The sequence below is a fragment of the Strix uralensis genome, chromosome 32 (assembly GCF_047716275.1).
Source record: "Strix uralensis isolate ZFMK-TIS-50842 chromosome 32, bStrUra1, whole genome shotgun sequence".
NCBI classification, from domain to species: Eukaryota; Metazoa; Chordata; class Aves; order Strigiformes; family Strigidae; genus Strix; species Strix uralensis.
Window position 1 is genome coordinate 2,185,552 of NC_134003.1, and position 21,755 is coordinate 2,207,306.

Below are 21,755 nucleotides of genomic sequence, written 5' to 3' on the forward strand. Positions count from 1 at the left end.
TCTGGAGCTGGGTCTCGGCAGTCACCTGGGGAAGCAGCCCCTGGCTGTGCTTCACTCCTGGCATGTCCTGGAGCTGGTGCAAAAAGGGACCGGGACAACCAGGGCTGAGGACGCTCTTGTGCAGTCACCGGCTGCCCCTACCCAGGAACCTCCGCAGCGTGATGAGGTGCTGTGCACCTCTCTGTCTGCTGAGGTGAAGGGTGCTGGGGCCACCCACCCTGTGCAGGGAACCCGATGAGACTGGGGAAGGCAGTGGGAGCGTGCCGGGATCCGACACGCTTCAGGACGGGGAGCTCCCCCAGCCTGCGCTGCTCAGCTGGGACCCAGCAGCACTGTTGTCCTGGCTCCCCGCCATGCAGGGAGCAGGGCTCCCCCCTCCTGCCTTCCCTTTCCCATTGCTCCTCCAGTTCAATCTGTGTTTAACCCCCCCAGCCACGGGCTGGGTACATGTTGCATCCTCCCTGGAGACAACAGGACACAATACAGATGCATTAGGTGCTTAAAGAAATTTTATTTCAGTGCCATAGGCAGAAGCAGATGACAAAGTTTTGGTTACAGGTTTGTGCTTGTGGACAAACAGAAGGGATGATGCTGCTGGAAGAGCACGAGCCCGTGGGCAAAATTACCCTGGAAACCGCTTCACTTGCGGGGACCATGGCCGTGGTCATGGCCGTGGTCATGGCCGTGGTCGTGGCCATGGTCATGGCCATGACCAGCACCTGGATGCTTGTGGGACCTGTTGTGAGCATCAATGGCTACAAGACTCAGCGTGCTCAGGAACTCGGTGAACTTCAGGCGACCATCATGGTTCCCGTCTGCTCTGGTGAAGAGCGTGTTTATATAATCATCAGTGGATGTGTTAGGCTGCAGCAGGAAAAACATAGAAAAGAGTCAGCCTGAAGCACAGCAGGGTTCGGGGTCACCTGCCAGCCAGCAGCTACGGCAAGAGCCTCACCCAGCAAGGATTGCATGGTTTCAGGGAAATCCTAGAAAAAAACCTCCCTCCCCTTTGGGAGCCTCTCAGCCACTCCCATGCCCCAAGAAGGCCGCCACTCCTTCAAGCTCTCTACAGTGTTCGGAGAGCTGGGCCATGCTCAGCTCTTACCGGCACGGTGTTGGAGATGAAGGGTTTGGCGGTCTCCTTCAGCAGCTCCGAGAACTCGTCCCTGCTCAGGTAGTCATCTATGGGGTTCTTGATGGCGTACTGGTGGTAGATGTTGATGATGCACTCCAAGGCGAGCTCCAGGTCAGTTTTCATCTTGCTAGGAAGGGACAGGCACAAAAGGTTAAACCCTATCGGAGGAGAAGGATTGTCCTCTCCTCCGGGAGCCCCAGCTGGGCTCCAGCTGCCCAGTTGGGGTCAGGCTCATCCCAGTGACACTTCCAGCAGCACGAAGCCTGAAGTCACCGTTTGACAAGGACCTACTTACCTATGAGCAGTGCTGGGGCTGACTTCTGCACACGATGGGGCTCGGGAGGAGAGGAGCGGGCAGGAGCAGTGACGGTGCTCTGGAGGTGAGGTCTCTTTTATAGTCTCCCTGAGCTATGATTTGTGACACCCTCAAATTTCCTTCGGGGCAATAACCCCAGGAATTGTGCAAGGCTACACAGCACGCCCAGGCGGCAATTTCTTACCTGGCTCCAGGAACTGACTGCTCCCACTGTTAACGAGGGAGGGGACACCCCAAACTCGTTAAGACAAAACAAGGAAACACCAAAAGAGACATTTGCAGGGATCCAGCATTGTGGGCCAGTGATCGAGCAGGGTCTTTCCCAGGAGGCGAGAAGTTCCTGCAAAGTTTGAGGGTGTTTGCAGAGATGATGAAAGAGGAATTTTTTCCAGATCACATGACAGGTGCTGGGTGAGGGTCTCCAGTGGGATGATGCTGGTTTTTCCCAATGGGAGATGTGGTTCATTACTCCTGTATCTGCCCTGACACTGTTGAATTTGGCTGGAGGTGTGGTCTCTGCCCACAGCACGCTGCTGCACAGGTGCTAGGGGATGGCCAATGCATCCCACCCCCCTGTCACCCCTCCAAAATCATGAACAACATTACTCCCGAATCATTTCCTAGCAGCTATTTGGGGAGCCAAGAAAGACATTACAAATCTGGGCACGCCAGAGTGCTGGAAACCTGCCAGCCAGTCTCAGGAGGTGGCATTTCCCGGCAGCTGTAATTGCTGCCTGATAATAACTGAGGACATTGGCAACCGCTGCCCATTCCCGGTGTCGGGTGGGTGCTGCCACATGCAAGAGATCCCATGATGTTCCTAGTGCCTGGTACAGGCTGCTGAATTCTGTGTGTCTTGGGGAAAAGACAGTCTGAGGGGGGCTGGTGAGGAGCCTCTGCCTGAGGATCCCCAAGCCCTTCACCCCAGGTCCATGCTTGGTGGGACTGGCACAGCAAAAAGCCCGTGCTAGCCACTAAGGCTTCTAGGAGATGGGAAGGACGGCAGTGTCGAAACATCCCCCTGTCAGTCTGCTTATCCAGGAGCACGAGGAACTGGTGCCAGAAAAAGCTAAAATTGCAAAAGAGTGAAACAAAGGGACAGGTTGTGTGATGGAGATGGGCGCGTCCTCCCCAGGAAGGGGAGCCACGCAGGGCTGATCAGCAGGACACGGGTGCACCGTCAGCAAGACGTGACGGGACACGCGTAGGGAGGTGTGAAAGGGTGTGTCTGTGCCACGTGGGGAGGTGGGAGGAGACACGCATGCACCGTGGGGCAGGCAAGAAGGGACAGGAATGCACTGTGGGTCTTCACACTGCCATTTGCTGCCCAGCCTGCCACGGCAGCCACATGCCCACTCACAGGAGCTCCCGGTACGGGTCGTGCCGTGGCAGACCACGTTCCGCTGCAAGAGCCACTGTGGAGTGTTGGTACCTGCTCCGTGGTCGACTGCAGCTATGGGGCTGGGAATGTTGGTGCCCCAGGGACGGGACCCATACAGCCCTGAGGGCGCGGTGGCAGGGTGGTGACAGGGGTGTGGATGGATGCAGGCGGGCTGGGATGCCTGCGAACAGCATCATGTCAGCTTCAAATATTCACAAAAAGGGCCAAGGGCGTGCAGGGGGGTCCCTTTCACCTGCCTCTGCGATGTGAGTGCGGTGCAGCCACGTTCTCGGGTGTTTCACTGAGCCTGGAGGGACGGGTGCTTTGTTTTTTGCCTAGTATTGATGTTTGGGTGGGTGCTGGATCTCAGAAGCTGGGGTTTGTGGAACAACCCCTACATTCTCCGTTTAGGGAAGCAGGAGGATGAGCTTCAACCCCAGTCTCCTGGCAAACCAGCCCTTGCAAAGCCGAGGGTGCAGTGCTTGGGTGGGTGTCCCCGGCAGAGCATCACCAGCACCCAACAGGATCCATCTGCCGGGACATGAGCACTGGGTGCAACCCTTGGCCACGCCCCACCCACCCCCAAGCAAGAGACAAAACAGTGCCATCCATGAGGTTTTAATTTATTTAAGGTTTATTTAAGTTCAAAAATGACCAGAAACACAGCAACAGAACTTTACAATGGGACATTACAAAAAACTTTACAAAAGGTCCTTACAAAAGGACCCCGAAAGGCCCCTTGGGGCCCCTTGTCCCAATGGCTGGCCCAGCTCTGCATTTTGTATTCCTACAGAGCGTTGCTGCAGATCATGGCCAGGGCCCTCAGGAAGGGGGATAAATTCCTTTTACTCCTAAAATTCACTTCCTTGTCTTTGTTATAGTCCAGGTCCAGTCCACGTCACAGCTGTGGGCAGCATGGGGGCAGAGGGGAGCTCAGCAAGTGGGCGGGAGCTGATCCAGCTGTGGGGCAAGGAGCAGGGAGCACCTGGGGCATCGCTCCCTCTCCGCCCCGAGGGATGCTCTGCAGCCCTCCAGCCTGCTCTGGTGCCAGCAGGGCCAGAGGGGGCAAAGCCCCTCCAGACCCAGCTCAGCGCAGCCCCCAGAATCTGGCCCCGAGCGGGCAGGGGGCTGCCACACACCCCCACCATTGTGCCACCCTGGGGTGTTGAATCAGCTGGGGCTGGTGACTGCAGGGTGACTCACCGGACGCAGCCCAAATGTGGCTCCCAGTTGCCTCCACATGTAGCCCCAGGGCTGGCGGAGGGGGCATCCGGTGGGGGGGCAAAGCTGGGGCTGGATGAAGCGAAGCCATTGTGGCATCTCCGCTCACCGGTTGTCTCTGGAAGCAGCCCCGAGCTGACTGACGAAGGTCCGGCTCCCAGCAGGGTGCGGGGGATGGACATCCACATCTGGAAGGGGCATGCTACACATCTGGAGCCCGGCACGCAAGGCCAGGTTGGCTCCAGCTGTTCAGTGGGGGGAAAAGGGGATCAGGGGAAGGAAATGGAGACTTACAGGCGTGAGCCAGACAGGCTCTGGTGCGGGGAGCGGGGGCTGTGGCTGCGTGGCTCCTCGCATTTGTAGCCACGGGCTGAGTCCTCCCATGCTGGCGGCCCGGGAGGGCTGGCTGGGTGCGCAGGGAAGTCACTCCTCTGCACGCCATAACCCCACCCCGAGCAGGAACGCTGCTGAAACCCCGCTCCCCAGGGAGTCGCTTGGGGTGGGGAAGGGACAAGGGTCCTGGGTGACTTCCCAACACGGTAGGTCCTGCCCTATGGGGCAGCAGGTGGGGGGACAGATGCTGACCCTGTGTGAGCTTAATAATTATGGCTGAAAAAAAAGGTTTGTTCACTCGTCACTGCTATCACGGCCCGGGTCGGAGGCATTCGTCCCTGCGAAAGCTCCTGCCTTGCCTTGCACGGCCACGAAGCAGTTATCGGGGCTGCAGGGTGGGGTGCTGCCGGGCAGAGCCTGCTGCTGACTCACACCAGCGTGGCCAACGGGATTCAGCCCCGCGGGCGGTTTACGAGGGCTCAGGGAACGCGGTGTCCGTGCTGCAGCACAGCAAACTCCAGCTCGGAAGCGCCCTTGCTCTGGCTCCTCATCCGGTACCTGCAACACGCACACGGAAGGGAAACGGGGTTTCCCCCAGCGTGACAGCACCCCTGTTCCTGGGGCAAGAAACCTCCATTACAAAGCAGGCAGAGGATTTTGTTTAAAACAACGTTTATTGAAAGAACATCAGGAAGACAGCAGGAGGGTCATGGGGGCAGCGATGCAGCCCGGGGCCGGTGCCCCATGCTCACTTCTTGCGTGGCATCTTGTCGGGGCAGTCCTGGAAGAAGTCGTTGCACATCATGGCCATGCAGGCCAGGAAGGTCACGTACTCTTGGAAATCCACCTCGCTGTCGCTGTTGCTGTCCAGGTTGCGCATGAGCTGCTGTAAACTGGCCTCACTGGTTTGTCTCTGCCCAGGGACAAGAGGAGGGTTAAAATGGGGGTTTGTATCAAGGGCCACATCCCTGAGTCCCAGCATCGCCCAAGGGACGTGGCACCCCCTGCCCCACACTTACGCTGAAGCTGGGCAGCTCCTTCATGAGCAGGTCCTTGAGCTCCTGCTTACTGAGCTTGTACTTGTCCCCCTCCTTCCCCGAGTACTTGTGGAAGGTGGCGACCATCACGGCCAGCGCCTGCTCCAGGGGACACGCCATGGGGGATGCCAGCAAGCCTGGAGGTACCAACAGCACAAGCAGGTGAGAGCAGAGTTCAGCGTCCCCAGACACCCCCCTGCTGGGGGTGCAACGGTCTCCCCCAGCTGCCCAGCCTGTACAGGCTGCTCTGCTGCCCCACTCCCAGGCATGCACCGGGACGCATCACCATCTCCTCCCTAATTTCACCCTCCCGCTAGCAGCCAGGCTGGGCGTTGCCGTTTTGTCCCAGTGCTGAGTAACCTCCAAAAAAGCCACGCTGGAGGGGAGAACATGGGGGGAGGTGGCAGCCCCCTCCTGCCCGAGCCAGGCGGGGAAGGGGCACATGTGCTTTCCCAGTTCTCCGAGGCGAAATGCAGCCCTCGAGCTCGGCTCGCTGCGGCGGGAGCCTCACGCTCAACCCCAGGGCACAACCTCTGTAGGGGGGACCCCACTGCGGGATGGGGCAGCTGCACCATCGGCAACATCTGCAGGGCATCTGGAGGGCTGGCAGGATGAGGGGGAACAGAGCATCGTAGGAAAAATATAACTCACCGACAGCTCAAACGGAACAGCCGAGGACGGGCAGGGCAGGAGGCGAGCCGGTGTTAGGCCACGGCATTTATAGCCCCGCCTGGGACACCTCCCTCGCTATCCGGGTGGGAAGGCACCAATGCTGATCCAGCGCCTGCCTGGACATTGGCTGGCACAGGAGGAGAGGAAACCCTGGGAGCAGCCCTGGCCCCCCCCAAACCATCCTGTCCCGTGTTGCCAAGGGGGCTGGTTTGCATTAGAAAGAGCAAAATGTGCCCCCGGGGCTGGACGGGGACCACCTGGTCGAGGAGAATCCCTAGGGACAAGGGATGAAGCACGGGCAGCGGTGGGCACATCGTCCCACGACGCTGGTGCGGGGCGAGATGCCGCCGCAGGGTGGTTTTGGCAGCATCCCCAGGGATGTCTGGAGCAGCACAAACCCGAGCGGGGTTTGTCCACGGCTTTGTTTTTATGCTGGAGTTTGGGTTTGGGTGAGGTGGTTTGTTTTTTTTTTTTTCTGTTTTTAACTCGACTGCCAGCCATTTCTGTTTCCTAACTGCGAGGGCAGTGCGTCACAACGCCCCGTTGTGTAACGGAGCACTATTTTGGAGTCTGCGTGTCCCGGGCACGTGTCAGGGAGCTGCAGGCGAAAGCCAGAAGCCGGCAGTTTGCAACTCCCTGCCGTGGGACGGGCTGGCTCTTTGCCATGGTGAAAGGGCTGACAAATACCCCGAGTGTCTCCGAGCTTGGCTGAGCCCCCTCAGGACAAAGGCACCTGCTGCTGCGGAGACCAGAGTAAAAAAAAAAACAGGGGTGAAGCCCCACTGCCGGCTCCAGTTTCCTCTGACGCCCAGCAGGATGCAAAACCTCCTCAAACACCTTAAACACCTTTAAGGACCGTTTTGGCAAAAGAAACCCCCAAGCCTGAACCTCATCTCTCTGCTAGCAAGTGTAGAGCAGTGTAAATTATTGGGAGGGGGCAGAAGCTCCTGGAAGCTTTTTATAAAGACCCTGGGAAGGGGCAGAGCAAAGTCTGGAGCTGCTGGGGAGGTGTTGGAAGGATTTGGGGGCTCAGGGAGGACTTGGGGGTTCAGGGACAGGCTCTGCCAGGGGTCTGCTTTGCTATGCAAAGAGGCAGAGACTTTGTAAGGGCTTTTTGAATGTGGGGTGGTTTCTCTGGGGGTTTGGAGCCTCTGGGGAAAGCTGGAGAGCAGCTGCAGCACCTTCTGCAAACCAGCCCAGACCTGCCGGGAGCTGCTGCAGCTACGGGGACGTGCTGGGGGGACGGGCAGGCCCTGTGCTTCCCAGCCAGTGCCACAGGCTGATGTGCTCAGGAAACGGTGGTTTGTCTGCAGCCCCACGGCTCTGTGGTAAACCCCGGGGGCTCAGGCTGACCTTCTCCAATGCAGACCCCCAGCATGGGCTCATCCACATCCCGGCGGGGCCAGGGGTCTCCTCCAGCTGACCTCTGCAGGAACTGGGGACATGCTCTCGCTTTTGTGCTGTGCACAGACCTTGCATCTTGCTGTCTAGTTCTTCCAGACCAACTTTCTCTTCCCCAAACCCAATTCATCACCCAGGGCAGCTCCTGCCAACCTACAAACCAAGCTGGGCTCAGGGAAGTGCGTATGTTTTGAGCTGGACGTACACTGAAGCCCTCCCTGAGCCAGCAAGGACTGTTTGAGGGGGGAATGTCCGAGTACATTGCTCGGAGGCGGCGCTGAGCTGTTTTGCTCAGCCTTTTCCAAAAAATGCCTCCCGGGGCTGAGTCGCACCGTGGAAAATCCCACAGAGCTGGAGGAAGGCATGAGTCACCCAGCTGCCCGCTAACCTTTGGCGCACAAAACCCTGCTGATGCACACCCAAGGCTTTGGAAAAGCTTTTATTGAAAGCCCCGCAGTGACGCTGTGGGCCGCGGGGGTCACTTCTTGCGGGGCTGCTTGGCGGGGCCATCCTTGAAGAACTCGTTGAAGCCCATGGTGATGCAGGCCAGGAAGCAGACGTACTCCTTAAAGTCCACCTCACTGTCCTTGTTGTGGTCCAGGTCGTTCACGAGCCTCTTGAACTCCGCCTCGTCCATTTGTTTCTGCGAGCGGGGAGAGCACGAGGCGGGGTAAGCGGGTTTGGGGTGCACGGATGAGTGAGGTGTTTCCCCATCCAGCCCCGCTGCTCTCAAGGAAGGATGTAAAAAGCCTGGGCTTCCTTTCCCCTGCCTTGAAGGAGGGTTTTCTCTTTGTCTTTGGGAGGAGGTGGCCTTCAGAAATGCAGGTGACTTACCCTTGATCTGGGGGATGCTGGCACAGCTACAGCAAATATGCCTCTCGATCATGGAAAAATTTGGTTAAAAATTATCTCTTCCCTCCTCCCAATTTAAACCACAAGCCAGAAGGGGAAGTAGGGGTTAAAAAAGGATTAAAAAAATTGAAATCGGAGCATGATTTTCTTTGCCAATCAAAATATTTCTGCGGGTATAAGGAAGCCAAGTTTCCTTTCGGTCTGAGCATGCTCCAGCTCAGGTCCCGCTGGCCTCATCCCTCCTGCTCCTTGCCCTGGAGCACGAGGTCTCAGCGTGTCGCGTGTGGGCTGCCTCCATCGTCCATGCGTTGGGGAAACACAGACACCACCTCAGTTCAACCCGGTTTGCACCGTGCCAGGTGGAAAAACCCGAAGCTGGTTTGCTCCTGCTCCTACCACACCTCCCGCCCGCGCCTGGACACCTCCAAAGGGTGCAAAGGGATGTGCCCCCCCAGCCACTTACGCTCCCAAAGACGGGCAGCTCGTTGTTCAGCAGCTCCTTGAGCTCTGCCTTGCTGAGCTTGAACTTGTCCCCTTCCTTCCCCGAGTATTTGTGGAAGGTGGTCACCATCACGGCCAGCGCCTGCTCCAGGGGACACGCCATCGCCAGCCTCCTGCGCGCCTGGAGGGCAGAGTACCAGGGACGGGGTCAGGGCAGGCAACGGGGGTCTGTCCCCCCCACCCTGCCCAGATGGGTCCATGATGCTGCAGAGGGGCAGCTGCACCGCCGGAGCCTCTCGGGGAGGCATTTTGGGGTGCAGCGACTGCTGGGTGAGTTGCAGCCGGAGAGCAAAGCTGCGAAACAGGCCATGAGCGAGGAAGGGGAGCGGAGACTCACCGGGATCGGCGCAGATCAGGGAGCAGCGAGGAGCCGGGGTGCTGCAGCCGGGGCGCGATGGGCATTTATAGCCCGGCCGGGGTGGCACTGCCCAGCGCACCCCGTGCAGCCCCCTTGCCTCCAGGCTTTCCCAGCAGCTCCATGCAGGCAGTTTCGCCCGCGCCTCATTTTTGCCTAACGAACTGTGTGATCCCATTAGTGGGAGGTGGGTGGGTTTGGGTGCTGTTGGGAGGAGCTGTCAGCCCTACTGGGAAGACTGAGGACCGAGGCACAAGCCAAGGGATGGGCACAGGGACTGGGAAGGGCTGGGGCATCCCCTGGGGCTTCCCAGAGAAAGCTGGTCACCAGCTTACATCCCCACCTAAGCCATCACTATACTGTCCCCCACACCACCAGCTCTCTGGGTGGCCCCAGTCTCCCCAGGATAAGTGCTGCCATCCCAGTGACCCCAGTACGAGTGGGGCTGGGCAGGTGACAGCAGTTTTATTCGAGCCACGGGCTGGGGCTCGATGCCAGCTGACAGGGCCACGAGCCCTAGTGCAGAAGTCACTGCAGAACATGCTGAGGCAGGCCAGGAGGAGCACGTACTCCTTGAAGTCCATCGTGTTGTCCTTGTCCTCCAGGTCCTTCAGCAGCACCAAGAGCTTGTCCAGTTGTTCCTGGCACAGAGCATCAGCAGGGTCAAGGACAGCTCTCGCTGGCCACAGCACAGGTAGGCACCAACCACAAGGGGCCGTTTTGGCACATGGGGGCAACCTGTTCACAACTTCCCCAGTGGTGGGGAGAGACGTGAGGATGCTGGTGGGGCTCGGTCCTGGGTGTCCTCATGCTCACCCCCATGAAGCTGGGCAGCTCCTTCAGCTCAGGGCACTTGTCAGCCTCCTCCCCCGAGCACTCAGGGAAGGTGGCAATGCTGGAGGCCAGGGCTTGTTCCAGGGTGGTGGCCATCCTGGCAGGAGGCTGCTCCCAGGGGGGAGCGACAGCACCAATGAGGGCACCCAGTTTTTCTCTGCAAACCCCCAGTTACATTTGCATTGTCACCCATCCACAAGAGCCTGTTTGGTTTGGAGAAGGGAGCCAGGGTAAATCTAAATCCTCATCTGGAGAAACCCAAGGTGGCCTGGCCTTGAGCATCTCGAAGACAGCGAACCTTTCAGCCTCTGGTGACTGCAGGGGAAGCGTGTCTTCCCTCTCCCAGAGATGTGGCAGCTGGAGAGGACCACGGGGGAACATATTTGGGGCATTTTCCGAAATCTTGCAAATCTTGCAGCACGTGGAGCCCTCGAGGCTGGTGCACCAGCAGGGCTGGGTTAGCAGCTGGCTCAGGGTGCCCGGAGCTGATCTCGTCGGGAGCACGAGGACAGGAGCGTGGGTTTGAGCTCCCTAAATTGGGGCCAGCTGCAGAGCATGACAGCCCCGTCCCTGCTGCACGGCCCCACAGCGTCCCCCTCCCTCCCTGCCTGCCATATGGTGCCCTGCAAAGTGCCCCAGGGCTTTCCAGGAGCACCCAAGGGTGCAGCTGCGGAGCGTGGGGACACACAAACCACCCCCTGCCCACGCAGACGCCCTTGCAATGCTCCCTCCGACACGCCGGTCCCCTGCACACTGGTGCACGGCAGCAGCCCCTCCCGTGCCCCCCCCCCTTCCCCATGCACCCGTGTTTGCTCCAGGGAGCTCTGGGGTGTTCAGAGCCCCAGCCCGGATGCCCGGGTGCTGCGGGGGAGCGTGCACAAGGGGAGGGACATCCTGAATTGTTTCCGTGCACTGCAGCCGATCTGCATCTAGAAATGAGATGCTGGGGGCTGGTTGCCCCTCACCCTGAGGGTCCTTTCTGGAGAGATCCCAAGACTCTACCCCGGATCCCATCGGATCGCTGGGATCCCGTGTGAGCAGCCAGGGACAGCGCCCAGCCGAGCCCCACTCACCCCATAAACCACGGTGTGAGTCACGAGCCCTGCCCTCGCCCAAGAAGGATTCCTCCACCGTGACTCAGCCGCAGCCCTGCCCCCCTGCACCGTCTCCCATGGGGACACCCCCAGTTTGCCCAGGACCCCCAGTGCTGCAGGGCGGGGGAAGGTGGGCTGCGTGGGCAGGGGGACAGGCAGGAGCCAGTGATGCTCCTGCATCAGGGAGGGAAGGAGCAGGGTCAGCAAGGGGGGCTGGCTGGAAGGGGATGGGGGTCCCTGCTCCAAGGTGCTGACATCCCCCCTGCCGTGGGCGTGGGGGTCACGGGGGGCCACCACGATGCTCATAGGCCTGAGGCCAAGTCCTCTCCCAGTGGAAAATCCCCAGCAGGCGCCAGAGCTGCCGGCTCGGGCTGGTTGCCAACACCGTGGGCGTCAGGAGCCCGGCTGCAGAACACTCCCCACCGAGCCCCTCCAGCGTGGGGTGTCCCAGCGCACACGGGGCCGTGAAGCTTTTCCCCATCCCCATCCATGGTGGGGGACATAAAATACACCAAGATGCACACAGGAACTGGGGTTCCCCGAGCCGCCCCGGGGTTGGGGTTGGCCATGCCCTTACGGTGCGCGTGTGTGGGGCCGTAGTCCCAGGCTGCTCGGGACCCCACGTGGGGACGTGGAGAGGGTTCCCCAGGACGTGCGGCAGCAGCACCCACACCCTGTGCCCCAGGCAGCGGCTTGGGGTGCTGCGGGGCCCGTGGGGTGCTGGGAGGCCACGGTGTCTGCTGACACCTCGTGGTGGCTCCATCGGCCCCAGGGAGCCCAACCCTGCGAGGCTGCAGGACTGGGACGGGCGTTATTGCCAGCCCAGGGCATGGCATGACCGTGTGGGTGGTGGGGGACAGGGCAAACCCCCTCCCTTGGCCCCCCACATCCCCTCGGTGCATTCATGCTGCGGGACAGTCCCCGAGAAGGCAGAACCTCAGCGTCACCTGTTGCTCCTCCAAACTTTATTGCTGCAATAAATAATCACGGTGGTGTTGCCCGGACAGGACCGCGCCGCTCCCAAGCCCAAAGGACCAGAGCACCAGGCAGCGCAGGCAGGGCAGACCCTTCACCAGCTTGGGCAGGGGGAAAGGCACCTTTTCCCAAGAAGATCCCCAACTTCAAGGGGGAGCTCCAAGGGGAGAGGGGGTCCCGGTTGTGATGGAGTTTCTGCCAGTGGGGCTGCACCCCAGAGGTCTGAGAACAGACAGAATTCATGTCCTAGATGAGGGGAAGCCTCTCCCTTTGCTTCTTGCCCAGCAAGGACAGAGTTTGTGGAAGAGGATGAGGGCAGGAATGGCATGGTGCGGGGCAAGGAGGAGCCCCCCGAGGCTGTGATAGCCTCGCACCCCTCAGCTCCCACCCACAGGATCTTCCCGCCCTGGTGGCACCCTGGCATGGCTCGGTCGGCAAAGCCGTGGGAGACCGGGGTGCCCCGGCGCAAGCTAGGGCTCGGGGTGGGGTTTGGCAGTGGGAGAGGCGAGAAGCGGGGAGCTGTGGAGAAGCAGGGGCTGAGCCGGGGGGCCTGAGCCCGGGGGCGGGGTCCAGATGTGGCCGGCTACTTGGTGTGTTTGATGCTCTGCTCCTGCTGGCGGATGATCTGGGCGATGGGGCTGGCGATGCCGCCTATCAAGGTCCAGTACTCCTCGAAGCTGATGCGCCCGTCTTTGTTCTCATCCAGGTCACAGATGAGCTTGTCGGCCGCTCGACGGTTCCCAGTGTCCTGGGGGAGAGAGCGGAGCCGCTCAGAGCGGGTCGGCGAGGAAAGCGGGGTGCAGGATGAGGGGGACCCCATGCAAGCGTGAGGAGCTGGTCCCCTGGCCCCGCGCGCCCCGGCCTCACCGTCAGCATGTGGTTGAGCTCACAGCTCAGCATCTTGCGGAAATCCTTCTTGCTGATGCGCCGCGGCTTCTTGCAGCAGCAGCGGCGGCTCGAGTACTTGTCAAAGTTGTTCACCAGGACCTGGACGGCCCATTCCAGCTCCGTGCATTCTGCCATCGCTGCCTGAGGTCACCTGCGGGCACGGGGGTCAGGGACAGGGGCTGTGGGACCCTCCACATGCTGCCAAAGCTCACGGTGCCGTTGCTCATGGAGGTCTCCACTGCCACCAGCCCTGGGGTCACTGCAGACCCTCCATGGAAAGGCAAAAAGGTGGCAGAACCGACGTACGGGGTGCCCGTCTCCCCACATGGCTGCTCATACAGGATCACCCCAAAAACCCTCCGTGCCAAGTGCCCCAGCTCCAGCACAGCACCCGCCCCACACCAGCCGCCCCGCCTGCCCCCCCGGGGTGGCCACCCCCGTGTGTGGGATGGGGCGGCAACTGTGGTGCTGGGGCCGCGGGGCTCCGCAGCGCCAGGGCCGCGGCCGCCGGTTCCCAGGGCTCATTAGGAAGGAATGGGGCTGGGAGCCGTGCGGCGGCGGCGGCAGGATGAGGGCAGGAATTACCGGCCAGCCCTCCTCTTGCTTCATGGCTCCGGGAACACCCTGGCAGGGCGCGTCTGGACCTGCCTGAGCCCCCCACAAGCCCATCCAAGGGCGTCCCCCATACCCCGGGGTCCAATCCTGCCCGCCTGCTTGATGTCTGGGGTTCCTCTCCTCGCTCCGCGGTCCCGAGGCTGCCCCAAGCCAGGAATTTCCTTCCTATGGCCGGACCCAACAGGATGGTCCCTGTCGCAGGATGCAGGCAGGGACGGAAACTGCGTCACCTTGCCTGGCCTTGGCTCTTTCCTTCCCTGTGGTGGGGAGTGGGGTGAGCTGGGCCGTGTTGCTCCCCATCGTTTTGCTGAAGCCGTGCTGATTTACACCACTCCACGGTGCAACACCGACCGTCACGGCAGCAGAAGCCGCATGGCTCTTGGAGGAAGCCAAACAGGACGGCATGCATGGAGCCCAGAGGGGTGGCCCAGCGCTGTCCCCCGCTCTGGGGACATCATCCAGGAGGGTGTCTGCAGCCCGGCTGCTCCCTGGGAGAAGGCAGGACCTGCCTGGTGCCCCAGATTTGGCTCATGTCCCCTCTCTCTTTGCACTGATCCTCCCCAATTCAGCCCCAGGCCGAGGACGTCGGCACATCAGGGTGACAAGAGACACGAGGCTCAGCCCTGGGCTCGTCCCTGCGTGTCTCAGCATGGCTGGGTGCCCTCCTGAGCCATCCCTGTCCCCGCGGGAGCCTTCACCATGCCACAGTGCCATGGCCCAGGGCCACCCCGTCCTGGGACCAGGGACCATCCCCGGTTTGCAGGACAGGACTCTGGGCACCAGGGTGGTTTTTGAACAGTCCCAGCACTGGCAGGGGGTCCTGCTGCGAGCTGCCGTGACCAGCACGGCCCCACAAGAGCCGCTCCCCAAACACCTCCAGCTCTGGCCCTTCCTCATCCCACACCATTAATTGCCAACAAAAAGTAATCAGCAGCACCTGGGCAAAGCACCCACCACACACCCGCTCCCTGCACCCACTGGGGTCCCCACATGCAGACCCCACGCCAGTGTCACCGGTCCCCCGCCGGCAGCACCCAGCCCATCCTCGGGGCATCACGGCTGCTGCTTTGTCACTGACTCACGGCACCAGCCCATCTGCGACAGTCCAGATCACCTGACCCCTCCGCGTGTCCCCGGGGCCAGCCCGGGGCACAGGGACATTGTCACCCCAGTGGGACGCGTGGATGACGGCACGGCCGCAACAGAGCTGGGTGCCGGGTAGGCGGGATGGGCAGGATGGGGCTTGCTGGCTGCTCCGCTCCCACTGCCACGGTCCCCCCTCTTCTTCCACCTCTCCCTCTTCTTCCTCGCCAGCACCAGTGCCCGGAGACGGGACCCGCAGCCCAGCACAGCACGATCACTCCCTGCCCACGGTCCCGCCATCACCAAGGGCAAAGCAGGCGGGAAATGTCCCTTTTCCGGGGGCCAGACCCCACTGGCAGCCCCATGTGCCGGGCTCCCCATAGGCAGCGAAGTTGTTGGATGCTGCCAAGCCCCGTGCCGGACCACCCGCCCCCAGCCCAGCTCGCCCCGGTGCTCCCCACACATCCAGCAGGTCCCCTCCACCCCAGCCCCGCTTGCACGGTGCTGCCAAAGGGCTCGGGGGATTTCCACCACCCAACTCGCAGCGGCACGTCCCAGAGCTGCTCCCGGTTGAATATTCCCCCCAAGGGTCCTGATGCCGACTTTCCTCGGAGCCTCACCTGGCTCCGTCCGGGGGTCCTGCTGTATCCGTCTGTCGCCGATTTGGCAGCACAGGCAGTGGGAACCGATTACACCCGCTGTCTTCTCACCTTGCACCCATACCACCGGGCCCAGTCGGGCTTTTAAAGAGGCTCCCACCCCTTCCTGACGTTCCCAGGGCGTTCCCGGGCTGAGGCTCACCTGGGAAATGGCTCCCTGTGATTGCAACACCCAGGCGGGTCGGTGCGAGCAGGGACCTGCGGCGGGCTCCAGCTCCTTCTCGGGGGCTGCTCTGTGCATGGCTGGGGGGTGATGGCAGGTGTTTGGGGAGCACCCCAGAAGACCCCACTGTCTCGAAGGAGCGGTGGGCTCCCAGCAGTGATGGTTTATCAGGCACAGTGCAACTCCAGCCCGGTCCTGGGGTTTGCAAACCCGCCGCCATCCCGCTACGCACCAGCCGAAAGCCCAGCTCCTCCATCCCATGGAGCATCCCCACATCCCACCCTGCTCCAAACCCCCCCCACGCACCCACTGCTGGCTACACCAGCCAGTCGGGTCCAGTGTGGCACAGGAGCTGCCCAGCAAGGTGGGGGATATCATTTATTTGAACCAAAAGCACTTGTTCTCAAGGGTGAAAAGGGGTTGGCGTGGGTCTCTGGGAGCACAAGCACCAGCTCCGAGCAGGGCCGTATCCAGCTCTCAGCCCTCTCTAGATGCACTGGGACAGACAAGGCTCTTCTCAGCTGGTAGCTGTGCTTGTAAAGTCACATCCGTAATTAATTGTCCCAGCAAATTGTACCCCTGTATGTCTACCAGAGCGATGGCGCAGCGATGAGATGCCCAGATTAGATACGGGCGTTATTGGGAGCTGCGTATTTAAGGATGCAAAGTAGGAGGTGATATATCACAGGCAGGAGCCACCTGCTCAGAGGACCTTTGGGATTCCTGCCCCGGAAAAAACGATGTGTGTCATCCCAGCTCTCTGCTGGCTTCTTCCTAATCTCGGTTAGAAGGAAGCTAAACCCATTCTCGGCCGAGATGCTCCGATGTCGTTGATGCAACATCCCAGGAGGGTGGGAATCCCTCCCCGACCCTGCAGGCAAACAGCTCACCGCTGAATCATGGGCTTTCATTCTCTCCTGTACCTGGCAGATGTCACAACCACATCCAGGCCCTTATTTTTACAAGGCATTCAGGGCGTGTGCATGTGCTCGGAGCAGCCACGTACCATCCAAACCCATCGCAAGACAGTTCCCAGACATTTTGATTGCCCTGATGAGGTCGGTCTCTCCCCTGGTCCCCACCGGCTTTGGGTCTGAAGGGTCAGGGGCAGTTTGGCTTCTCATGGACAAGCTCTGCCCTGTGGGACCCTTTGCAGAGTTGGGGACGCTGAGCCCTGGCTTTGGGGGTCTTTGGTGGCCACCCTGGAGCCGCTGCTCCTGCACATGCTCCGGCACGAGCAAATGCATTTCTCGGCGTTTCCAGCAGCGCGGTGCCGTGCCCGCGTGGTTGGGGCTGACTCACCGAGGGGCACCGACCGCCCCGGCACGGGCTGAGCTGTTCCGACGACCTCCAAGGACCTTCCAGATACAACAGATACTTATCGAGGATGGCTCACGCCGCAGGAATTGCTGTCCTCCCGACAGTGCGACGTCACGCCGGGGAGCTGGTCACCAAACCAGAAATAGGACCCAGGAGTCCCCACTCCCAAGGCACGTTCCCAGCCTGGTGCTGGGAAGAGGACCCAGGAGCCCTGGCTCCCCTTTCCGCCCCCCCATCACCCCAACCATTTGACACATTTCCTGTCTCTAATTAAATCCACACCACACCTTTCTGCTTAATTTCCATGTATTTATTTCCAAGGCAGGAACAATAAATAGTCATTCTCGTTGTGAAATCCACCCCAAGGTGAGAGGAGACAGAGGGTGGCCTGTGGCCGAGCCGTGGTGTCGGTGCTGCCGCGCCAGCCGCCAGCCCAGGAGGACCTGTCGCCCTGGACCAGCCTTGAGTTTTATCACATTTCTCTGGGGTTTGGTTTGGTTTTGTTCATCTTTTTTTTTTTTTTTTCCCCAGCAGCACAGAGCCTCGCAAGGTGACCCAGGTCCTGCTGAGGTGCCCACACCCTCTTTTTTTTTGGGGTCTCCGTCCCCATCGTGCTTCTGGGGCTGCCCACAGGCTCCTTGGGGGCACGGAGCTCAGCTGGAATGGCCTGGATGGCAGAAAAAAGGTGGGATAACCAGGCTCAGCAGGTGCCCTGCACCCTCCAAAGCCCATTTCTTCACCCTCCATGCGCTCAGTGCCTGAGCTAATTGCTTCATCCCAGTGAGCCACCGCTTTGTGGCATTTACTGTTTCCTAATTTGCTGTAATTAAACAGAAATCCCACACTCTCCCGGCAGAGGTGCGATCTTGCTGCTGGACTCACAGCTCTTGGGTCTTTCTGAACCCAGGATTTCAGGGTCTCGTCCGAGCTCCCTCCAGCCCAGCACAGAGCCTCTGGGGTTCTTAGTCCGGAGACATGGCCCTGGCTTTGCTTTTGGGGTCCCCACAGTGGGGATCACCGGGCACGAGCCACCCCGGGAACTGGGCATGTGCACAGCCCCGTGCACACCCACAGCACAGTGCACACTTGCAGCATCCCTTGCACCCCCGCAGCATCCCTTGCACCCTCATGCTCTGCACTGGGGCCAGCGGGGCTCTGCAACCCAGCAGCGAGTGATGCTCAGAGCCGCGATCGCTGCAGCACCGTCCCTCCCTGACCCCCCCTTTTCCCTCTCCCACAAAGGACAAGTGAGGTCACCCCATCATGTCTGCTTTTTTTTTTTTCCAGTGTTTTCCTTTATTAATTTATACAAAAATGGTTGCAAGTGATGCAAGCTGATAACAACCCGCCACCGTCCCAGCCCCGAGCCCAGCTGCCAGCCGGGGGCCAGCATCCCTGGAGAGGGGCAGGTGGGGGAGCACCGTGCAGGCAGCACACCCCGGCATAGCACCCCAAAACCTGGGCAGGCGCAAGGCACCGCAGTCCCTGCACCGGGGGAAGAGCAGGGAATACACCCAGGCCACGCACAGCCACGTTGGTGCTGGCCCAGAGCCTGGGATGTCCCCAAAAGTGCTCGGAGCACGAGGCAGAACTGTGGCAAAGGAGGTCCCGTCCGGTGACAGGGCATGGGGCCGGGGGGACGAGCCCGCACATCCAAGGGCTTTTGGGGGGAAGAGCCGAGTCCCTCTCGCTGTGATGCTCCGGGGCTGGGGGACCTGCAACCGGAGGGTTTTCGGGGCCGGAGGTGGGACAACCCCGGGGGTAAAGGCTCTGGAGCAAAGGACGGAGAAAGGCGGCTCCGCAGCTGGGGCCAGGAACCCCCTTGCCACCTCCCTCCCGCCACGGCACGGGCCAGAGCTGGGGATGGGAAGGGAGGTTTCCTGACGGGAAGGAGAGCCGAGAGAGGGCAGGGATGGAGCCGGGGAGGGGGATCCCTTCGCCCCGGCCAGGGACACGAGGAGGAGATGAGCCCCGGCAGGAGCAACGCCGCGTTTTCCCAGGCGCATCCCACCGGGACCAGCAGCCTCTCGTGCTTCTCGGTGCAGAGCCTGAGGCCTCGGGCGCCTTCCCGTCCCCCGCCACCCTCTACTTCCTCCGGCAGCCCTTGGCCGCGTCCCCCATCATGTCCCAGTACTCTCCGAACTCCAGCTTGGCCTCGTCAGGGTCTCCCATGCATTCGATCTTCTCGTCCAACGGTCCGACACACTGCAGCGGGGGCGGAAAAAAGCATCGGGGTGAGGGAGCTGCGGGGTCCCGCAGGCAGCCCGTGCCCACCCCAGCTCCCCCTGCCCACCCCCGGGCTCTGCCCTCACCTTCCCCAGGTGGGGTAGCTTCTGCACCACCAGCTCCTGCATCTCGTTGGGCGTCAAGTACTCCTTCTGCCCCTTCACTGCGTAGCAGTGGAACTGGTTGATGACGGTCTCGATGGCCCGCTCCACGTCAGTGAGCTCCTGGCAGTCCTGCGCGGGGGGAGAGAGGGTGAGCACCGGTGGGACACGGCCCCGATGGATGGGACATTCCCCGGACGGGCAGGACAAGCCCCCCGAGGAGACACGATGCTCCCCAAGCAGATGTGCCAGTGCTCTCTTCAGATGTCCAACCCCTCCGCAATGAGGTGATAAACCTCCTGATCAACATGATACCCCTCTGTACAGATGTGAGACCCCCTCTACAGACGTGAGACCCCCTCTACAGACGTGAGACCTCACCGTACAGGTGCGAGACCCCCATACAGATGCCAGACCACTCCATACAGATGTGAGACCGCGCCATACAGACATGAGGCCCCGCAGTACAGATGTTCCATCCCTCCATACAGGCCCTGCCCAGCTGCGGTACCCCCCTGACAGCTGCCGTACCCCTCCACCTCGATGTGACACCCCTCCCCACAGGCACGTCACCCCCTGTTTCTGCTTGCCCGGACTTCTCTCTGCCCGGGGCCAGCAAGGCTCAGCCACCCCGGCGTCTCCAGGCGCTACACCCACGGCGCGGGGGCCGCCGCGGCCGTCCGGACTGGTTCTTCCTCTCCTTTGCACAAGCGGCGGATGGCAGCATGAGTCAGTGCCCAGGACGACGCGGGCGCCCGCCGGGATGGGGCTTGGCGGCGGCAGGAGCCCCTCTCCCTCCCCAGCGGGGCTGCAGCCCCCTTCCCCGCTGGGGTGGGGGGCAGAGACTGGCCCGACCCACACGCCTGGCTCCCCGGCCGCTCGTGCTAATTAGCCAAAGCTGCATTTGAAGGGAAACGATGGTGATTCACTCAGCATCTGCGGTTTCCCCTTGAAACACTATTAAACCACATCAGGCGATGCCTATTAGGAAGAACCCAGCAATCTTCAGAGCCTCAGCCCGGCACCCCGGCTCAGCCAGCCAGGGCCAAATCCTCCACAGGTGCAAAGGAGCACAGGGTGGGCACCTCCCGATTGAAAGCCGAGGAAAACAGGAGACTTTCTGCTGTTGAGCATCCTTGGAGAGGTTGCAAGGAACAAGTGCAGCTCCCGAAGGTGAGCTGGAGAGGTTGCAAGGAGCTGGAGAAATCTGCCTGGTTCCCCCGAGCTTTCAAGCAGCTCCAAGCCTGCAGCACCAGATCCCCCTGCCCAGCGCCAGGGCAGCGTCGCCGAACCCCAAAACAGCCCCCCCGGCTCCTCCGCTGGAGTCTGGCTCCAGGATGGAGCTGGCCCAGCCGTGCTGCTCTGAGTCACCCCGTGCCCGGGGCTGTGCTCCGAGGAATGGGGCCGTGCGGGGTCACCCCTGCGCCCCACACCCCGCCAGGGGTCCCGGCCCTCCCGGTGCCGCAGCGTCGCTCAGGGACCTTGCGCTTCTTGCGGCAGTTGCACTGGCCCATGCTGCTCCTCGCGGGGTCTGTAGGTCCTTGGTGGCAGCAGCGGTGGGACTGTCCTCAACGACGGGGTCTTGAGGAGCTGGCGGGGGAAGAAAGCCAGGCTCAGCTCTCGGCGTGGGGGGAGTTTCCCCTCCTTCAGCGCCGGGACTGAGCGCAGGGCGAGGAAGGAGCCCCGGGATGCGTTGAGCTGCCGGGACACGTCCCAGCGGCAGGAGCGTCCCTGCCCCAGCAGCAAGTCGTGGCAGAGCCGAGCGTGGGAGCAGGGGTGGGGGGGGTGCGGAGGGGTGGCAGGACCCCCAGGCATGGACCCCCATCCCCCAGTGGCAGATGGGCCACTTACCTGCTCCACGGGCTCTCCTGGGTCTGCGCGGGCTGCGGCGTGCCGGGGTTTTATACCACGGGGAGGTGTGAGTGGGAGCTCCCTGCGCGCCGCCAGCTGCGGTGTGGTGCAAGGCGTCTCATTTCGGAGCCTGGCCCAGGGCCAGCGTGGGGCCGGGAAACGCCTCCTTCCCGGCCACATTGATGGTTCCCCGTCCAGCCCGGCACATCCTGGCCGTGCAGCACCGCGTGGGAACAGCCACCCGGGCACCGGGCCCCGGCCGGCGCAGGGCTGGGTCACCCCATGGTGGGGATTTCACCATTTTCCAGCAACGACGGGATTTGGGAGCTGAACACCAGGAACAGGAGCTCGGTTAGGGGTGCCGAGCCGGGGGTGTGCTGCACCGGTGGACATGTCCCCCCATGCCACCCAAGACCCTGGAGAGGATGGACATGGATGCTGTGGAGGTGGCCACCACTGTGGCCACCGCGGCATCGCCACCGGAGGTGCTCCCGAGCCCCACCCTGGTCCCAGCCACAACTCTGCCGCCCATCGGGGTTGCACTAAACAACCCCCCCCAGCCTGGCAGGAAGGTGTTTGTGGGGTGCAGGGTGGCACCCTGCAAGCCAGACCAGCGCAAGGGCTATTTGGGAATGGTCCCCATCCTTGGGTAGCCACCTCAAGGCAGAGTGAGCCCTGACCCACCCCTCGTGGCGCTGGGCTGGTCCCCGGGCACAGCGTGGCCACGGGCAGACGCGGGGGA

The 21,755-nt window shown here is 61.6% G+C and overlaps 5 protein-coding genes across 6 annotated transcripts; all 5 read right to left on the minus strand.

The window, feature by feature from the left end:
- Window positions 1-639: 639 nt before the first annotated feature.
- LOC141936389 (protein S100-A12-like) lies at window positions 640-1,258 on the minus strand. Its single transcript, XM_074853298.1, has 2 exons — window positions 1,106-1,258; window positions 640-864 (listed from the first exon to the last, which is right to left on the minus strand). The coding sequence occupies exons 1-2, from the start codon at window positions 1,256-1,258 to the stop codon at window positions 640-642; spliced, it is 378 nt and encodes a 125-aa protein (XP_074709399.1).
- Window positions 1,259-5,041: 3,783 nt separating this feature from the next.
- Window positions 5,042-6,187, minus strand: LOC141936249 (protein S100-A4-like). Its single transcript, XM_074853072.1, has 3 exons — window positions 6,075-6,187; window positions 5,406-5,560; window positions 5,042-5,299 (listed from the first exon to the last, which is right to left on the minus strand). Exons 2-3 carry the CDS (start codon window positions 5,541-5,543, stop codon window positions 5,135-5,137), a joined length of 303 nt encoding a protein of 100 aa, XP_074709173.1. The 5' UTR covers window positions 5,544-5,560; window positions 6,075-6,187; the 3' UTR covers window positions 5,042-5,134.
- A 1,787-nt stretch (window positions 6,188-7,974) lies between these two features.
- On the minus strand, window positions 7,975-8,952 carry LOC141936250 (protein S100-A4-like). The gene is made up of 2 exons (XM_074853074.1): window positions 8,812-8,952; window positions 7,975-8,139 (listed from the first exon to the last, which is right to left on the minus strand). Exons 1-2 carry the CDS (start codon window positions 8,950-8,952, stop codon window positions 7,975-7,977), a joined length of 306 nt encoding a protein of 101 aa, XP_074709175.1.
- Window positions 8,953-12,078: 3,126 nt separating this feature from the next.
- On the minus strand, window positions 12,079-15,393 carry S100A16 (S100 calcium binding protein A16). 2 transcript variants are annotated; one of them, XM_074853221.1, is made up of 3 exons: window positions 15,314-15,393; window positions 12,975-13,146; window positions 12,079-12,855 (listed from the first exon to the last, which is right to left on the minus strand). In XM_074853221.1, exons 2-3 carry the CDS (start codon window positions 13,128-13,130, stop codon window positions 12,691-12,693), a joined length of 321 nt encoding a protein of 106 aa, XP_074709322.1. In that variant the 5' UTR covers window positions 13,131-13,146; window positions 15,314-15,393; the 3' UTR covers window positions 12,079-12,690. The 2 variants fall into 2 exon arrangements, with proteins under 2 accessions (XP_074709322.1, XP_074709321.1); XM_074853220.1 differs by lacking the exon at window positions 15,314-15,393 and adding an exon at window positions 13,684-13,806.
- A 2,708-nt stretch (window positions 15,394-18,101) lies between these two features.
- Window positions 18,102-21,699, minus strand: LOC141936496 (protein S100-A14-like). The gene is made up of 4 exons (XM_074853514.1): window positions 21,014-21,699; window positions 20,644-20,752; window positions 19,148-19,294; window positions 18,102-19,040 (listed from the first exon to the last, which is right to left on the minus strand). The coding sequence occupies exons 2-4, from the start codon at window positions 20,674-20,676 to the stop codon at window positions 18,921-18,923; spliced, it is 300 nt and encodes a 99-aa protein (XP_074709615.1). The 5' UTR covers window positions 20,677-20,752; window positions 21,014-21,699; the 3' UTR covers window positions 18,102-18,920.
- Window positions 21,700-21,755: the final 56 nt, after the last annotated feature.